This window comes from Capricornis sumatraensis, chromosome 13 (genome assembly GCF_032405125.1).
Source record: "Capricornis sumatraensis isolate serow.1 chromosome 13, serow.2, whole genome shotgun sequence".
NCBI lineage: Eukaryota > Metazoa > Chordata > Mammalia > Artiodactyla > Bovidae > Capricornis > Capricornis sumatraensis.
The window spans coordinates 81,285,972-81,304,657 of NC_091081.1; the positions used below are offsets into that span (position 1 = coordinate 81,285,972).

Here is an 18,686-nt window from a genome sequence, read left to right on the forward strand (position 1 = left end):
TTTTGTTTGGTTGATTTTTTAAAAATATTTATTTGGCTGTCCTGGGTCTTAGTTGCAGTACACAGGATCTTGGATCCTCGCTGTGGCATGCTGGATCTTAACTGCGGCATGGGGAATCTATTTCCCTGACCAGGGATCAAATAGGAAAAGGAGTACGTCAAGGCTGTATATTGTCACCCTGCTTATTTAACTTATATGCAGAGTACATCATGAGAAACACTGGGCTGGAGGAAGCACAAGCTGGACTCAAGATTGCTGGGAGAAATATCAATAACCTCAGATATGCAGATGACACCACCCTTATGGCAGAAAGTGAAGAGGAACTAAAGAGACTCTTGATGAAAGTGAAGAGGAGAGTGAAAAAGTTGGCTTAAAGCTCAACTTCAGAAAACGAAGATCATGGCTTCTGGTCCCATCACTTCATGGCAAATAGATGGGGAAACAGTGGCTGACTTTATTTTTCTGGGCTCCAAAATCACTGCAGATGGTGATTGCAGCCATGAAATTAAAAGACGCTTACTCTTTGGAAGGAAAGTTATGACCAACCTAGACAGCATGTTTAAAAGCAGAGACATTACTTTGCCAACAAAGGTCCGTCTAGTCAAGGCGATGGTTTTTCCAATGGTCATGTATGGATGTGAGAGTTGGACTCTAAAGAAAGCTGAGCACTGAAGAATTGATGCTTTTGAACTGTGGTGTTGGAGAAGACTCTTGAGGGTCCCTTGGACTGCAAGGAGATCCAACCAGTCCATCCTAAAGGAGATCAGTCCTGGATGTTCATTGGTAGGACTGATTTTGAAGCTGAAACTCCAGTACTTTGGCCACCTCATGTGAAGAGCTGACTCATCTGGAAAGACTCTGATGCTGGGAAAGATTGAGGGCAGGAGGAGAAGGGGACGATGGAGGATGAGATGGTTGATGGCATCACCAACTCGATGGACATGGGTTTGGGTGGACTCCGGGAGTTGGTGATGGACAGGGAGGCCTGGTGTGCTGCAGTTCATGGGGTCTCAAAGAGTCGGACACGACTGAACGACTGAACTGAACTGAACTGAAGTACCTAATACATATTCAAATGGGTGAATAAATGAAACCAGCACTGAGTAGCACCTGAAGCTCATTCTTTGAGGCTACCCTTTCTGTCTTCTGTGAAGTAGACAGAAAAAGTTTGCTTTGCCCAACTCTCTACAAATACTTCTATTGTGTTTTTCTCAATCTCTTGTTAAAGTCCTAAGTAGTCAAGTTCTCACGGGGCTAAGAAATGCCTATTAAGGTTCTCATCTGACAAATGTTCTTTTCTTGACAAAGTTCTCCTTGAAAGGAGATCCAGCCCACAAGCCTTCTGATGACCCAGTCTAGAAGAAGCCCCACTCCTGTGTGGTTTCTAAGTGTAATTACCTCCTGCAACTCAAAACCGCTTGCAGGGGAGGCAAGGTCAAGCCCAAGCCTCTTTATGAAATGTGGGTTTGCCCTTTATACTCATCATTTCCCCCTTCTTCACCTGTCACAGCTCACAACATAAGCATTCCCACCACTTCTGACTTCTCAATTTATGCAGGTGAGGGGCTTGGCGTCCCTCCTGCTCAGAGCCAGAGAGCGTGGCTCCTGCCCTGTTCAGTTCTGATCACTGAGGACTTCCTAGGCAGCCATGGTCCCCGCAGCCAGCTTTGCTGGCCCTGCTGTGCTCCTGAAAGTGGGACCACCAGAACAGGTTTGAGCCTCAGTGAAATAAAGTTGGTACCCAGCACCACCATCACCCGCACCTCCAGCAGGCAGGCCAGTCTCTTTTATGGAAGATGCCGGATCCCCTTGCAGCTCCCCATCCCCAGGAATTTGTTGTAGGTACCTTCATCCCTGCTTGGGAATTCCTCTCTGCATCTTTAGATGAGTCTTCTCCATTTGAGGGCAAGTCTGTGGTCTCTTACGGTGGCCAGCCCCAGGCTCTTGCCATCTCCGTGCACATGAGCATGATGGTTAATCCCCTCTCACCAACCAGCAATCTGGTTTGTTTCCAAGGCTCTCAGTCCAGCCCCAAGGGGGTGCAGTTGCTTCCCGCTCCACCCTGGCATCCACTCGTCTCTCACAGCCTCACCCTCTTTTCCCTAAGGTCCCCACCAGCTCCCGTCTCTTGCATCTCATTTCCTCTGCTGGTGTGCCACACGACACATCGGCTCCCTACCCCACACTGCAGAACAGGGGTGTCCTCGGATGGCAGGAGAGCTAAGCACGCTGGGGAAAGCCTGGGCTTCCTCTCCAGCGTCTTTGCTGTGCTGATGCTCAGTCTCCCCAAGGGAACCCAGGATTTGGGTTTTCCTGAGAGCAGATGGCGCACACTAAGGGACGCAGCCACACTGTGCCCTCCTTCCACCCGCTGGGCACTCCTTGCTTTCAAACATAGGCGTGAGCACCTCAAGGCTCAGCCCTTGGCCCTCTCACCTTCCCACACCTTCTTTGTTACCTTCTTCCCCCGTGTCACTGTTGGACGTTTATCTCCAGCCTTGGCCCTTCCTCTGAGGTCCCGGTCTGCACACACACCCGCCCGTATGGTGATTCCTCCCGCTTAATACCAGGAGGTGGTCCCCCATCCTCACTGCACCTTCCCGCAAATCCTGAAGCTCATCCTGGTCACTTGTTTACCACATCCGTTAATAATTGATGTTTAGTTCAGTTCAGTCGCTCAGTCATGTCTGACTCTGTGACCCCATGGACTGCAGCACACCAGGCTTCTCTGTCCATCACCAACTCCTGGAGCTCGCTCAAACTCATGTCCATTGAGTCGGTGATGCCATCCAACCATCTCATCCTATGTTGTCCCCTTCTCCTCCTGTCTTCCATCTTTCCAAGCATCACGGTCCTTTCTAATGAGGCAGTTCTTCGCATCAGGTGGCCAAAGTATTGGAGTTTCAGCTTCAGCATCGGTCCTTCCAATGAATATTCAGGACTGATTTACTCCAGGATTGACTGCTTTGATCTCCTTGCAAGGAGATAACTGATGTTACCATTTCAATATTTCTTTAATCCATTTATTTCTCTCCATCGTCACAGCACCACCATGTTGCAGAACGTTTTCATCTCTAGCTTATATTTCAAATCCCTTCTAACTGGTCCTAAATCCATCTTGCTTCTCCCTCCCCCCACCCAATCCATCTTTGAAACTGCAGTCAGTGTGATATTTTTAATTCCTACACAGCATAGAACTCTCCTTGGCTTCTATGTTAGGGTTCTCTGTCTGGAGAAAAAGAACCAACAGGAGCTATAGATAACAGGAGTTATAGAAAAATAAATCCATAGATGTGTTTTTAAGGAATTGGCTCAGGCACTTGTGGGGGCTGGCAAGTTTGAAATTTGTTGGGTAAGCTGAAAAGTCGGGCAAGAGTTGTAGTCTTGAGTCCAAATTACTCTGGGCAGCAGGCTGGAAACCCAGAGGAAGTTTCTTCCATTGCCATCTCGAGGAGAATTTCTTCTGTGTTGGGGAAACTCCATCTTTGTTCTTAAGGCCTGCAACTGATTGGCTGAGGCCCACAATCCACTTTACTCGAAGTCTACCAATTTAAATGCTCATCTCACCTAAAATTACCTGCAGAGTGACACCTAGACGTGTTTGATGAACATCTGGGCACAGAGCTTAGCCAAGCTGATGTGAAACTAACAATCAAGCTTCCTTTTGCATTTAGGCTGAAGGCCAACACCCCAAATCTGACTACAGGGTTCTGAGCCACCTAGCCCAGCCTCCTCCCCTGGAACTGTCCCCTGGTTGTTCTGATCCTGGTCACACTGGCCTCCCTTGGATTCCAGATATACCACCTGCCTCCAGTCTCAGGACTAGAAACAAGTTACTTACTCTGTCACCCAAAATGCCCTGCTCCGACTCCCAGTGTGCATGCACGCTCATACACACACACATACATACACAACCAAGTAGCCCCGCCCCCGCCCTACACACACGTTGCCTAGGGAAGCCCAGCTCAGTGGTCCTTCAGATCCTGGTTCCAATGCCACCTCTTCCGGGAAGAGGCCCCACACCAGACAGCTCTCCCTGCTACTCTGACTCATCTGTGTATAACAAGCATTCAGTCGTATGATTATAATTCATATCTGTCTCCTCCACTAGACTGCAAACTCTTTCAAGGCAGGGACCAGGTCTCCTTGACGGTCTGTGTTGCCCGCCAGGGTGCCTCCAACTCTCGTGGGTGTTGAGAGAGTGAGTGAACTCTCTGGAAAGCATATCTGGCCTTAGATGTCACGTGTCTTCCATTCCTTGCAGCACTCATTCCGGCGACACAGGGCCTGCCCTTGCCTCTGGCCCCCCCACGTCGGCTTCCCTTGTTCTCTTGGTCCGGCTTTGCAGACACTCTCTGCTCCTCCTTAGGATGAGCCCCCCTAAGGAGAGGACACCCCCTGACTGCCTGACATGTGGTTCAGCTTTGAAACTCTGTCTGCCTGAGCCTTAACTCAGGCATCAGCTTCAGTCCTTGAAGGCAAACGTTTAAGACAAAGTGACTTACAAAGCTTTTATTTTTTTTTAACTTTTTATTTCGTATTGGGGTATAGCCGATTAACAAACCATGTTGTGGTAGTTTCAGGTGAACAGCGAAGGGACTCAGCCATACATTCATGTATCCATTCTCCCCACAAGCCCCCTCCTGTCCAGGCTGGACTTGGCAAAGCTTTTAACTGGAGGAAGAGGACTGTCACCCTCCATGAACCCTCATATGCATTTTTGTATTTAAATATTTGTGGAAGCAAAGATGCTGCCACCCAAAATACTTGTGAGAAAAACTCCACATTTTTACTCTCTCGAGTGGAAACCTGACCAACTGTCTGTAGACAGACCAGCATTTCTTCTGCCTTTTCTCCCAAGCACTTAAAATAATAAGAGGTTGACTTGTCTGACATCGTCATGGTTAATATTTTTCTGTAAACTTGGAAGTTTACGAACTGTTAGCTAAGAGATTGCTTTAAATGGCTCTAAAAATAGCCATTCTGTGATAGATCAACCATTCCAAGGTTGGGTAGTTTGTGTCCCAGATGCTTCAGAGCGTCAGTGAAATGAGCCTTATGAAAACTGCAGGTTCGTTAGATCCAACAGCTGTCCTCTAGCACGTGCAACTGGTATAGTCACAGAGGCTTGCGTATGAAGCAAATCATACGGTTCCTGTGACTGTATCCTAAAGCAGAGATGCTTTATCTTCATTCTTCCCGGTCTGGCAGACAGGTTGTCAGCTAGTGAATGGTCTGTAAAACACCCGTACATCAGGGTATGATGCTGTTCTGCATCTTTTTGATAAAGGAAAAGAATCTTAATCTACATTTTTTTGCAAATTGGGATTTTTTTTTCCCATATGCATTTTTAAAAAGTGGAGTTTCAGGGACTGCCCTGGTGGTCCAGTGGTTAAGATTCCATGCTTCCATTGTAGGGGGCATGGGTTCAATCCCTAGTCAGGAAACTAGATCCCACATGCTGCACACTGTGGGCCAAAAAAAAAAAGTGGAGTTGCATTACTTTTCATGGTGGATTTCAGCAACTTTTAAAGCTCATCCATTTTCCCCCTGAATTTGGGGCGAGATTAAATCAGACGGCAGACAAATGGGTCTCTCAGCATGTTAGCACTCTGATTCCTCCCAAGAAAAGATGGCTTGCTTTTTGGAGAGTGGCTTTGAAATAGGCATATATTAACAAACAACTTACTTAAGACCTCTGGAAGCCCAGGATTTCTCTGTGAGTGATAAGCTTAGTGAGCAGGCGATTTTGTGTCCCTGAACACATCAGCCTCCCATCCCCTCTCCCCAGCTCTCCTAATTCTTTGCCTGTAGGCTGACTGCGAGGTTAATACTAGACAGAAATTCTGTGACTGTTTCTGCCCCTGTGCCAACGACTCCCAGCCATTTGGAGGGGTGGTGGGGGCAAGGACTTTATGAAGCAGAAGACCATTTCAACCTTTTAAGTTTTTTTCAAAATGTTAGTGTATAAAAACGTCCTTGAAAAATACTGACTCATATAAACTTGCAGAACTGTTAGAGGTTTTTTCCCCCCAAATTCTAGTGTTCTTTACCCATTAGCTGTTGCAGACTTTGACTATTCTTTTTCAACAGCTGCATTGTAAACCACAAAGAGCAGGTCTAAGAAGCAGAGGCACCACTGTGGTCAACAGCAAAAGCCAAAACCCAAACCACAGAGTAACTGAGGATTAGATCGGGAACTCCCCCACTGGGCCCTGAGATGCAGCCCCGGGTGTTTGCCATCCTTCCAGCTGAGGAGCAGGTCATGACCGGCCCCTCCGGCCAGTGTGAATGTTGAAGGGGCATGTATTTTGTCCTCAGGTGGGTGTTTGAAGCCTTGGGTTTCAAGGCTCCATTATCCCATCTGCCCTTTATTTGGGTATGCTAGGAAGCCACTGGTCTGGGGCAACAGTTGAATGTATTATGTGAAAGAAACAACAATTTGGAGGTACCCTGAAATACAATGAGAAGAAGAACTGAAGAGCCTCTTGATGAAAGTGAAAGAGAAGAGTGAAAAAGTTGGCTTAAACTCAACATTCGGAACACTAAGATCATGGCATTCAGTCCCATCACTTCGTGGAAAATAGATGGGGAAAGAATGGAAATAGTGACAGACTTTACTTTGGGGGGCTCCAAAATCACTGCAGATGGTGACTGCAGCCATGAAATTAAAAGATGCTTACTCCTTGGAAGGAAAGCTATGACCAACCTAGACAGCATATTAAAAAGCAGAGACGTCATTTTGCCAACAAAGTTCCATCTAGTCAAAGCTATGGTTTTTCCAGTAGTCATGTAGGGATATGAGAATTGGACTATAAAGAAAGCTGAGCACCAAAGAACTGATGCTTTTGAACTGTGGTGTTGGAGAAAACTCTTGAGACTCCCTTGGACAGCAAGAAGATCCAACCAGTTCATCCTAAATGAAATCAGTCCTGAATATTCATTGGAAGGACTGATGCTGAAGCAGAAGCTCCAATACTTTGTCTACTTGATGCAAAGAACTGACTCATTGGAAAAGACCCTGATGCTGGGAAAGATTGAAGGCAGGAGGAGAAGGGGATGACAGAGGAGGAGATGGTTGGATGGCATCACTGACTCGATGGACATGAGTTTGAGGAAACTCCAGGAGTTGGTGATGGATGGGGAAGCCTGGCGTGCTGAAGTCCATGCGGTCGCAAAGAGTTGGACATGAGAGACTGAACTGAACTGAACTGAGATACACAGCTACCCATGTTGCCTGCCCCTTCCAGGTGGCGATGACTAAATGGGTCTCTGGACCAGCAAAAGATGTAAGGAAGACATGTAAAGGGACTTCCCTGCTGGTCCAGTTGTTAAGAATCTGCCTTGCAATGCAGGGAATGTAGGTTTAATCCCTGGCTGGGGAACTATGATCCCACATGCCCCGGAGAAACTAAAGAGATCCTGCCACAATTAAGACCTGAAGCAGTCAAATGTTTTTAGAAAGAGAGAGAGGACCAGTAAAGAGCAACAGCCTCAAAAGGACCTTGAGAGAGGAGCTCCTGAGGCAGGGCAAGTCCCCAAGCTATGTGACTCTGACTGGTGGGCATGCAGGACCAGGGACATCGACCCCGTGCTTCCTGCATCCTTCCTCCAGACCGGCCAGGACAACCGGCCTTCCATTTGGCAGGCAGTTCCTGGGGACCTACTGTGTGCTGGACCCTCTGCAGGATAGCGGGAACACGGAAGCGGTCAGGCCTCGTCCCCCTCCTGGCACCACGTCTGAGGGAAGACTCAGAGATAAACCCTCATGGTCACCCCCCCAGTAGAGGGTCTCCCCTCAGGCCTGCGAGCCTCTCCAGCTATTAAGTTCCTGCAACATCCCCAGCTCCCAGCACCCGGCTGGCACCTACGAGCACGACACAGATCTGCTGGCTGGATAAACACGCAGTCAAGTGCAGTGAGAGCCCAAGGAAGCAAGTGCCCTCAGCGCGTTTGCACAGGAGAGGCTTTAGTGGACCTTCTAGGACGAGGCACATCCAGAAGACAGGACGGCCCGAGCAGAGAAGAGATGCTGGGAGCCTGAACAGCAGGGCCTGTTCCGGGGCCCAAGGAGGCCACAGCCCCGGACTTGGGTGAGATTGTGCAGCAGGAAGAGAAGGACCAGCCTGCATGGACGACCTTGGTGCCTCACCAGAGGCTGGGGGGTCTCCATCACCAGATGTGCACATAGGAAGCACGCTCTGAAGGCTAGGAGGACAGCAGACCAGGGGTGGCCGGGGACTCACGGCTCATCAAACAGTCTAGCAGGACCCCTCGCTCACCGCTGCTCACGCGACATCTCTGTTGTTTAAGGGTCCTCCATTGCCTCTGGTGCAGTAGTTTGCATATATTAAATAGGGAATCATTTATAACAGCTTCCCAGGTGGCGCCAGTGGTAAAGAACCCTCCTGCCCGTGCAGCAGACTTTTGAAATGCAGGTTCCATCCCTGAGTCGGGAAAACCCCCTGGAGAAGGGAATGGCAGCCCACTTCAGTGTTCTTGCCTGGAGAATCCCATGGACAGAGAAGCCTGGAGGGCTACAGTCCATGGGCTAGCAAAGAGTCGGACACGACTAAAGAGACTTAGCACACTTGCTACTTAAAACTGGGTTTTTTTAGGAGTCATTCTAGTGTGAATAAGTGCTTCTTAAAATATTTTTCTTGGCAAAGCAGTTTTTAAACTTTTCTGGTTAAAGTAACACAAGTGTTATTGATTGGGTTATTGTTACTTTTAAACCTCTATCTGACTCTCTGGTTTTCCTAGTTTTTCTAGTTTTCCATGTTTGCAAGGCTAAAGAGATACAGTAGATTTCACAGCTGACATAAGGCTAGTCATATGTCACAATTAAAGTCATAATTAATTTAGACCTCAGTGGCATTCCGTTGGCACTGGAAGAGCTCTGACCTTACCTTCGATGTGTTCAAAGCCAGTTATTTTTATCCTGATGCTCCAGGAAGTACACAGCCCCGTTGCCTCTTTATTTTCTCATTACAGAATCAGTTGGGATGCCATCCTCTTCCCATTATACATGCTTTGGAAGCTGGTGCTTCTCTAGTGCCTGCTGAACTCTGTTGTTTCATGGGGCAGCCACCTGGGCTGCCAGGCAGGTGGGGGATATGCCAAGAGAGGGTGTCCTGCCTGGCAAGGCCACCGAGAGTCCTTGGTTTATTATAACAGTCCCGCTGTTTCATTATTCCAAGTAGAACGACTGTCCTCAGTGGAGAGGTAAAGCAGAAGGGCTGTTCCTCACTCTCTCCCTGTCCCTGTTCCGTGCCATTTACCCATTCACTATAAGAATTAAAACAAAAATTTTTTGTAAGAATTGTCTAAGATTCAAAGAGATCAAGGAGATCAAGCCAGTCAGTCCTAAAGGAAATCAGTCCTGAATATTCATTGGAAGTATTGATGCTGAAGCTCCAATACTTTGGCCACCTGATGCAAAGCAGTGACTCATTGGAAAAGACCCTGATGCTGGGAGACTGAAGGTGGGAGGGGAAGGGGACAACAGAGGATGAGATGGTTGGATGGCATCACCAACTCAATGGACATGAGTTTGGGTAAACTCTGGGAGTTGGTGATGGACAGGGAGGCCTGGCATGCTGCGGTTCATGGGGTCGCAAAGAGTCGGACACGACTGAGCGACTGAACTGAACTGAAGATGCAAAGAGCACGATAAGGTCTTGGATAGTTAGGAGAGGGGGATTAAAAAGAAGATTGCAGTAAATGGGGCACCTCCTGAAATCATGACTTGTGAATTCTGTGAGTGAGAGCAGCCTGGAGGCACCAAGGGTGCCACTCTGCAGAGACCATTGGCTGTTCCTGGTCACCAGGTTCTCCGTGTGAAAATGCTTGGGGCGCTGACTGTGCTGTGTGAAGCGGCCCCCTCCTGCCCACAAAGTTTTTCTAGGTTTCTATGTTCTGTGAGTTTAGCTCTCTACCACGTACATGAGTGTATAGGGGTATAGAACAAAGAGGCATGTGAGGTTTGGAGGTGCACGTGATGTGTGGATGGGCAGTGTTTACAGGCATCCTGGAACTAGGTTCTCAAACTTCAAGATGTGTGACACCCTCCCCCCTGGTGGGGAGGGGGCACGGTGACCTCGGTAGCTATGGGCGGGACTGAGAGAGAGCTCACATCTCTGACAAGCTCTCAGTCAGTGTGGATTCTGTGTGGACCACAGTGACCAGGCCCTGCAATGGAGGTTCTCAGCTTTGGCTGTAAATTTCCATACATGAGGAGCTCTTGAAACCTCTGATGGGAAGCTGCACCCCTCCAAGGACATCAGAACATACATATATCTGAGGGTGGGTCAGTAGCATCAGTAGTTTTGAAAGCTCTCCATGCAATTCCTGCCCAGGTTGAGTTTGTGGGGTGGAGGGTGGGGGAGAGCTGAGTGGATCGTGGGACTCCTTCCTATCACTTTGGAAATTTACCAAAAGTATATTGCAGCTGTCACTGTCTGACAGTTTCTGAGTTAAATGAACAGCTACCTTTAGTGTTTCCATCTCTGTTTTTGAAGAACACCGTGAAGTTTCCCAAGATTCCCTCTACCCACCAGGCTCTGCTCCACCTGTTTATCAGCCGCGGAGTCTCAGCTGAAGCCCTCACGGATATTCTCACTCTCCTCCACTGACCTGTGGCCTCCTGTTTCCACTGCTAGCTGCCCTCAATTCTTTATGGCTGTGAGGGGTCTAGATGAAAAGAGTGTTTTATCTTCTTGTGGAGCAGGGGCTCTCAGCCCTACAGCACATTACAGTCACCAGGGGCGATTCTGATTTATGGGATCTGGGGCAGGTCTCTGTGCTAGGGGAGTTTGAGAAGCTTCGTGAGTGATTCTCATGTGAACTCAGGGAGGTTATAAGATTAAAAGAAACTTTAAAAAATAGTATTTTCTTCAACATTTTGAAAACTGGTTCTAAAATTATTAAAGATGCTGGTCAGACAATAAACTACAGAAATTATATTTTTTAACGTACATTGAACGATTTAGTTGGGGCTTTCCAGGTGGCGCTACGTAGTAAAGAACCTGCCTGCTAATGGAGGTGGAGAAGGAAATGGCAACCCACTCCAGTACTCTTGCCTGGAAAATCCCATGGACGGAGGAGCCTGGTAGGCTACAGTCCATGGGGTCACGAAGAATCGGACAGGACTGAGCAACTTCACTTTCACTTTTCACTTTCATGCATTGGAGAAGGAAATGGCAACCCACTCCAGTATTCTTGCCTGGAGAATCTCAGGGACAGAGGAGCCTGGTGGGCTATAGTCCATGGGGTCGCAAAGAGTCGGAGACTTAGGGACTGAAAGTGTCCAACACAGTTGGACACTCAGTCGTGTCCAACTCTTTGTGGCCCCATGGACTATAGCCCATCAGGCACCTCTGTCTATGGAATTCTCCAGGCAAGAATACTGGAGTGCATTGCCATTTCCTTCTCCAGGGAAGGGACTGAGCAACAACGTTTATTAGGACAATGCTAACTGGGGAAGGATTTTGGTGCACAACAGTATGGCCCAGTGAGGCAGTCACAGGGGCATAGTCATTAAGGGCTCCCAGTTTGTATCTCCAAGGTGACCTGGGATGGATGGGGGAAGAGTGGGTGTGGCTCAGGGGAGGCGCCCATCGGCTGGGCGGGGCCACGTGTGCAGCACCCCATTGGCCAGAGTTTAGTCACGTGGTCTCTCCCTCGTGCTTGGATTCCTGATTGCAGTCCCAGGCTCCAAAGGAGCGTAAAGGCCGTGGGACGGCCGGCGCTCTGTGTCCTCCCGCATTTGTGTGTCAGGGGTCAGGTGCCTGTGGGCCTTGCACTTGGAAGTGCAGACTCCAGGCCGCCTGGGGGCAGGATCCTGCAGAGTTCACCTGCTGTGTTAAGCGCCTGTGCTCTTTTTTTCTTTTCTTTTCTCCAGATATCGCAAACGGCACCAGTTCAGGGGGGTACCGCCCACCTCCCAGAACCAAAGAAGTCATCATCAATGGCCAGACTGTGAAACTTAAATATTGTTTCACCTGCAAGATTTTCCGGCCCCCTCGTGCCTCTCACTGTAGCCTTTGCGATAACTGCGTAGGTGAGTCAAAGCCAAAATTGCCTCTGTTCCATTTAAGGTTGTGCTAAAATGTCTGCAGCTGATGGAGTAGCCTGATTTCCTTTGACCAGACCTTGTACTTAAAGACAGCCAGCATGTGTGTCTCTAATCTTTCAAAACTAAGCAACTGGGTAATAGTTATTTCAGTCCTGTTGCCTCTGATCTGATCAACGGTCTGCCGCTGATCCCGTTCACCAAGCCTAGCATCGCAGGATATCTTTTTTCTTTTTACATCCTACAACACATCCCTATGACAGCACAATGCCCCAGGTCTTCTCCTTCCAGGGACCACACACGCCAGAGTGGGGGTTCGTGTTCCCTGGAGGTTCCAGATCAGCAGACACTTTAAATAAAACCATGACACCCGTAGACCCTCCATTGCCAGAGGAGCTGGCCACATGTGTAGCCGGATTCTCCCAGCTCTTCAGAAGGCATTCTGCTTGGGGAGCTGGAGGCCATGGAAGCCCAAGGAGAGGAAAAGGGGCAAAGACCCAGAGACCGCTGGGCCCACAGTTATGTTGTTAGGAGGCCCCAGAGACCACCAAGACCTGCCCTCGCTGTCAGCTTGCTTCCTCCAGGACAGGCTAGGAAAAGGGCAGAGGAAACATGGTGGAGCAGAGGGCCTCAGCTGCAAGGCTTAGCCCTGCTGCTCGGCTGCCAGCACCGCAGCACAGCATTTCTGCCTCTATATGGGTCCCAGCCCCTGGGGACTACTTGGCAAGCTCATCCCATGACACTGAGAGATGTTACCCACACTTGCAGACCGTTACTCTGCCCGGGGATGGAGCGTCTCAGAGATGAGGTTGGCAAGGAGACGGTGGAAGCCCCAAGTGACAGGAAGGGTAATGAGAAAGGGACCACAGCTTTGCCATGTTGGGGAAGACCCACCGGGAAGAGCTGTCCGCCTTTAACAGAAATAACCAGGGGCTTCCCTGGGAAAACAGGCATGGAAGTCCTGTTAACCTCACACCTGAAAAGACAGAACACCTCAGAACACACCTGTTCCCCTTAGTAACACACAGTCGACTGCTAACATTTTCCGAGCCTATTAGAATTTGTGGTCTCGATTCTTCTTCAGAAAAAAAAATTATATAATGTGTTTCCTGCTGTGCAAAGCTTTTTTGTTTAGTGGCCTGAAATTTGCTATAACTTTTAATCTACAGTTTGGTAGGAAGTCCATGTCTTCCCTCTCAGACCTTTTCTTAGTTTTATTCACTTGGAAAAATTACTGTTAGCCTTTGCCTCCCCAGCAAAACATCATGGAATTTTGTGGTCTTTCTTGTGTAGTGAGAACCAGTTAAGAGCCTGAAATCTGGCACCCAGTGACCTGGGTACAAATACTAGCTTCATGATTTAGGCATGCTACCTCAACCCTGTATGCCTTGATTTTCTCATCTTTATAATGAAGTCAGTTGCAGTGCCTACCTCTCAGGACGATTAAGAGAGCAAATGAGTTCAAGTGTGCGAAGCACTCAGCCTAGTGCCTGGCTTTCGGTAAATTCTCTGTGGTTGTTAGCTGTTACTGTTACTGCTTCTGCTCCCTTGACACTTCTGACTGGCTTTCTCGGACCAACGTCTGGGTCTCCTGTAGCCCTCTGCAGGTGTGATGACCAAACCCGTCCCTGGTCCTGTATGTGAGGACACACACCAGGGTTTACAAGGTCATGAGACAGCCTTTGTGTGATTTCTGATACCCTTCTGGGTGACTCCAACCCCAGTGACCATCCCATGCCCATCTTGAGGACACTCAAGCCAAAGCAGCCCGGTGGCTTAAATATCTTCAGGGAAACAATCCATAGGGATTCACAGGATCCTTTCTTGGGTTGTAATTTTGGGATTACATGATGGAATATTATATGATAGGATAATATGTAACTTACACTCTTTCACTTAAAAATCTTCTGTTATTTTGCATATCTTCTGGAGGTCTAATGACTTGTTCCAGTTACCATTTACAGGGAGGGAGTAGTTATCTACAGACCTGAAGAGTTTACGGGACATCTCTTTATTTTTTTTTAAATCATTTATAAATGTGTTTACCCATTGCTAGATAACTGGCTGTTTCTATTTGTTCATCTATATTCCATCTGTAGGGTAGATGCCTAATCATGATAAAACATTCCTTTCTGTCTCATAGTGTTTTAAAATTCTCTTCACTTATATCATAAAACACTTTCTGAAAGTTCATCAAATTCTCTTGTTTGTTCCCTCCACTGTAGGTTTAAGAACCCTGATGTATTAGGTGTAAAATCCTCTTACCAGAATTATTCATCTAGTTAATGGTATACTTCTATGGTGGTTTAGTTGCTAAATCATGTCCAACTCTTGCGACCCCATGGACAGTAGCCTGACAAACTCCTCTGCCCATGGGATTCTTCAGGGAAGAATACTGGAGTGGGTTGCCATTTCCTTCTCCAGGGGATCTTCCCAATCCAGGAATCGAACCCGGTCTCCAGCATTGCAGGCAGATCCTTTACCAACTGAGCTACTAGAAACTCCCAGTGAGACAGTAAGAGCCATCAGTCCGTAGTGTCCAGGAGCCCTTCTGATAGGTTCTGAGCAACCTTTCTGGTAACTCCCAAGTCAGCATGGTCACCCAGAACTCCACAAGCAAGCCTGATGCTGTCCTGTAACAGGAGGATGCGGAGCTGCCAAGGGAAAGGAGAGGAAGGGGGACGGTTTGGGGTGGGCTCAGAGGAGAGAACTAGGCAAGGAGCACATTGCCAGTATCCGCCTCTCAGCTCCGTTTGACGGTCCTTGGGCTGAAAGTGGGCAAACTGTAATCGGGGCCCCGCTCTGTGGGGGACAGGTGAGGGGAACAGCACACAGCTGATGGAAAGTAAATGTACTTGCTGCACTCGGGGACAACCACACAGCGGCTCAGACCTACATCGTTTTGGCTTTCGAGTTCATTACACTACATTTGGGCCATGGGTGTGACCCATTAGCTAACCAACAAATTGGACCTTGTCCATTTGGGAAAATAAACTGGAAAGCAGTTGTCTCCAACGGAGAAGCATAATTGCAGAGTTTGCCACTACTTTATTTTTAGATGGCAAGTTTTTATTGAATTCAACTTTTTGCAGCCAGGGGAAAAAAGTACAATGATGTGCTGAAAGCCAGCATTCAAACATGTGGCTTCCCTTCCATGGTAATGAATGGGCTCAGGTTGGTCCTTCCTAGGCATGCAAATCAATGTCACTTTGCACTGGTAGAGGAGAGAGGAAAATGCAGCTTCCGAAGTGTATTTTTCTTTGTTAAGTAAGTTTGGAAGGAGAGCAAAGTCATAGGGGCTCTGTAGTTTGAGTCGAGGGCTGAGGGAAAAGCTTTTTGGGGAGCACACTCTGTTGCTAACATAGAACAGGTTAGCAGAGCCAGGGGGTTGGGACACGGCTCTAAGGACTGATGCCCAGGACTAGGTCCTGGTCGTGCCCTTGGATAATATTGGAACCTGGGCAGGTTACCCTCAACTGTTTCCACATCTGTAAGATGGGATGATCCCAGTACTGCCTTGTAGGTTTCTTCTAAGGATGAAGGGAGACAGTGCCCAGCATGCACCGACCTGGTGCACTCCGAGGACTCACAAAGAGCCTGCCAGTGAAGTGTTGTTACCGTGCGTAATGGGAGCAGGCTGCCACAGTGCTCCCAGGTAACTGTGGAATGAGATTGTTATCACAGAGCGGGCCCACTTGTTTTCCTATAATCTGGGAGGCTTTCCATGAGCTGCAGCTGCAGGAATGAATACATTGTCTCTCTCTCTCTCTGACTTTGTCTCTTTTTATCTCTGTTTCTCTCCCGTTGTCTCCTTGTATTGCCATCAAATTGCTTCTGCACATTTGAAACAGAATGTTGGGGGTCATTTGTTTATCCAGGCAATTTTTGATGTTATAAAACATTTTTATACAACTGACAGCCGGGGCGAAGGGGTCATCTCTGTTTGCTCAGACCCCTAGGAGCCCTCAGGTCATTTAAAGGAGAATAACAGATGGAGTTGGAAAGCAAAAACTGCCCAGGGAGGTCTTCTCAGACTCACTTTGTATGTTCCAGCCCCAAGTGAGCCCCCTCCACCTCCCCACCACCCCCGTGTCGGCCAGGGTGGACCCTTTCAGGGAAGTCTGCCCTTTGGTGGGCTCTGGGCCAGTGTCGGAGTAGCCAGCAGCTTTCCCTGGAATTGGGTATTTTTTTCTTAACACAACCTAAACCTGTAATAAAAAAGGACTGACTTGAAAGTAATTCATTCACACACTGTGAACTAAATTAAGTTTGCCAAACACCGGGAAGGATCATTGCAAGCCTGCTCTACGAGAGCCTGTCTGATTTTGACCAGCTCAGCATGAAAGCAGCAGAACCTGGATCCCCAACTTTCTACCTCCTCTGGGCAGAGGGGAGCCCGTCTTTCTCCGAGACGCCACATCTGGAGGTGCCGTGAGGGTAGAGGAGGTGGTGCAGGAAGCCCTCGCGTTGTCAGCCCTGCAGGCCTCTTCCCTCGCACAGCAGATGCCCTGGCCCCTTTTTCTCCCTTCCCCTTCTGTCCCTTCTGGTGTGGATAGCACAGAGAGCCTCCAGACACCCTCTGCTGGGGCTCGTGCCCAGCAATTTCTGTTTTGGAAGAGTTTAATTGTTCTCCTTTTCTTTTTTTTGAAGGTGTTTTTTTGGTGTGGACCATTTTTAAAGTCTTATTGAGTTTGTTACAGTATTTCTTCTGTGGGTTTTTTTTTTGGCCTTTTGACCAAGAGGCAGACGGAGTCCCATCTTCTGGACCAAATATGGAACCCGCACCCCCACACTGGAAGGCAGTCTTAACCAGTGGACCACCAGGGAAGCGCCTTCATGGCCATCTTTAAATGCTCGCTCTTTCTCCCCTGGGCTCTCTACTCTGCTCTCCCTTCTGTCCGCAGTGTCCCCTCCTGTCCGACCAGATGCTTCCTCTGTGATGCGGATCTCTGAGCTGGAACTGCAGGTGTCTTGTCTGCTCTGCACACTGCTGAGCCCAGTCACTGCTTCACAGCTGTACTCAATGTTAAGAGGTCTGGTATATTTGAGAGCTAGAATCCTAGCTACCTTCTGATGTAGGGCAGCACTCTGGAACTTCTTTTTAACTGTTTGGGTATGCTGAGAGGGTATTCGTTTTCCGTAGGAAAACAGATCATTTGAAGAGAATGCAGCAAGCTAGCATTTTCATCTTCTTAGGGACCAAAAGAACCCAGGGATTTATGGTGCCCCTCCTGGTTTCCAGTATCCTTGCTTTTTACTGACATGTAATGAGCTTCTATGCGTCAGGCACTGTACTAGTATCTAGATGCTTCAAATCACTATTAAGAATCACTATTCAAGATCACTATGCAAGAATCACTATTAAGAACAGACCAAAGAGAATTCAGCACAGAAGGTATTGTGTTTATCACATTACATGGATCAAAAAGAGTAATTTTACATGCGTGAAGAGGTTATTTAAAAATTCAGTCATCAGTTATATACATCAAAAAATATTGCATCAACATACCTAAGGTAACCATTGTTAGAAAATGCAAGGAAAGTTTGGTGTAAACATCATGCTAGTGAGAAACAATACCTCTGGCTTTGTTGGCTCAGGTAAGCAAAATAAAAGTAAGAAAATAAAAGGTATCAATATACAGTTAAGAAATACATGTTGAACTGTTTTGGCAAAGTATGCTGATATTTTTTAACTGATTGTGGAGCATTTGCAAAATTAATCAGAGTAGCTGCACAAAAATCCCTAACCTCCTGAAAGCTACTAGGTACTTCACAGTGTGTCATCTAATGACACAACAGAAATCAACCACAAAAAATATAAATACACAAACCTAACCAATTGTAATGGTTTTTTCAGGAGTAATTTTTATTTATTTATCTGACTGCACTGAGTCTTGGTTGTGACAAGTGGGCTCTTTTGTTGTAGCGTGCAGGTTCTGTAGTTTAAGCACACAGGCTCGGTTGCCCCCATGACATGTGGGATCTTAGTTCCCCAACCAGGAATTGAACCCACATTCCCTGCATTGCAAGGCAGGTTCTGAACCACTGGACCGCCAGGGAAGTCCCGAATTGCAGTGTTTTTTTTTTTTAAGAACCATTTCATTAGCTCGTGGGTGACAGAGATTCCGAAATGGCAAGGGTGGAATAGTTGGAAAGCGACAATAAAAACAATGCAAAATAGAACTCCATGAGAAGGAATGGTTTGGAAAGCTATCAGGTAGCTTGTTGAAATGAAGTTGGAGGCTGCAGAACCAGGTGCGGCAGCCCAGAGGAGCCAGGGGAGGCTGGGTGGCTGAGCGCCACGAGTCACACCTGCGATAGGATGGTCCCAGGAGGCGCAGGCACTACAAGCAGGACATCTGCGGGGCCACCACTCTGAATCTGCTGCTGCCGTCGACTTGGAGCCGGGACTTGCCTGCAGCGAGCGTGGGCTCTGGAGGCAGAGATCGGGGTGGGAGGGAGCGCCTGGACCTGATTCATTTCCACACTCGGGTGACCAGTGAGGGGAAGAGGTAGCTGCTCCACCCTCCCAGGGGTGGGGCCCACCTCCCATCTATTCTGGGATTCTCTACAAACAGGAAGTTTACTTGGATGTTGGATGGCTAATGAAATG

General features: G+C 48.0%; 1 protein-coding gene across 2 annotated transcripts in view; it reads left to right on the forward strand.

Annotated features, from left to right (window-relative positions):
- The window catches only part of ZDHHC14 (zinc finger DHHC-type palmitoyltransferase 14), a 285,791-nt gene that overhangs the window by 200,496 nt on the left and 66,609 nt on the right, over window positions 1-18,686 (forward strand). For both annotated transcript variants that reach the window (XM_068985112.1, XM_068985113.1), the window contains exon 3: window positions 11,903-12,061. In XM_068985112.1, coding sequence (XP_068841213.1) covers window positions 11,903-12,061 — 159 coding nt within the window. The remainder of the gene's footprint in view (window positions 1-11,902; window positions 12,062-18,686) is intronic.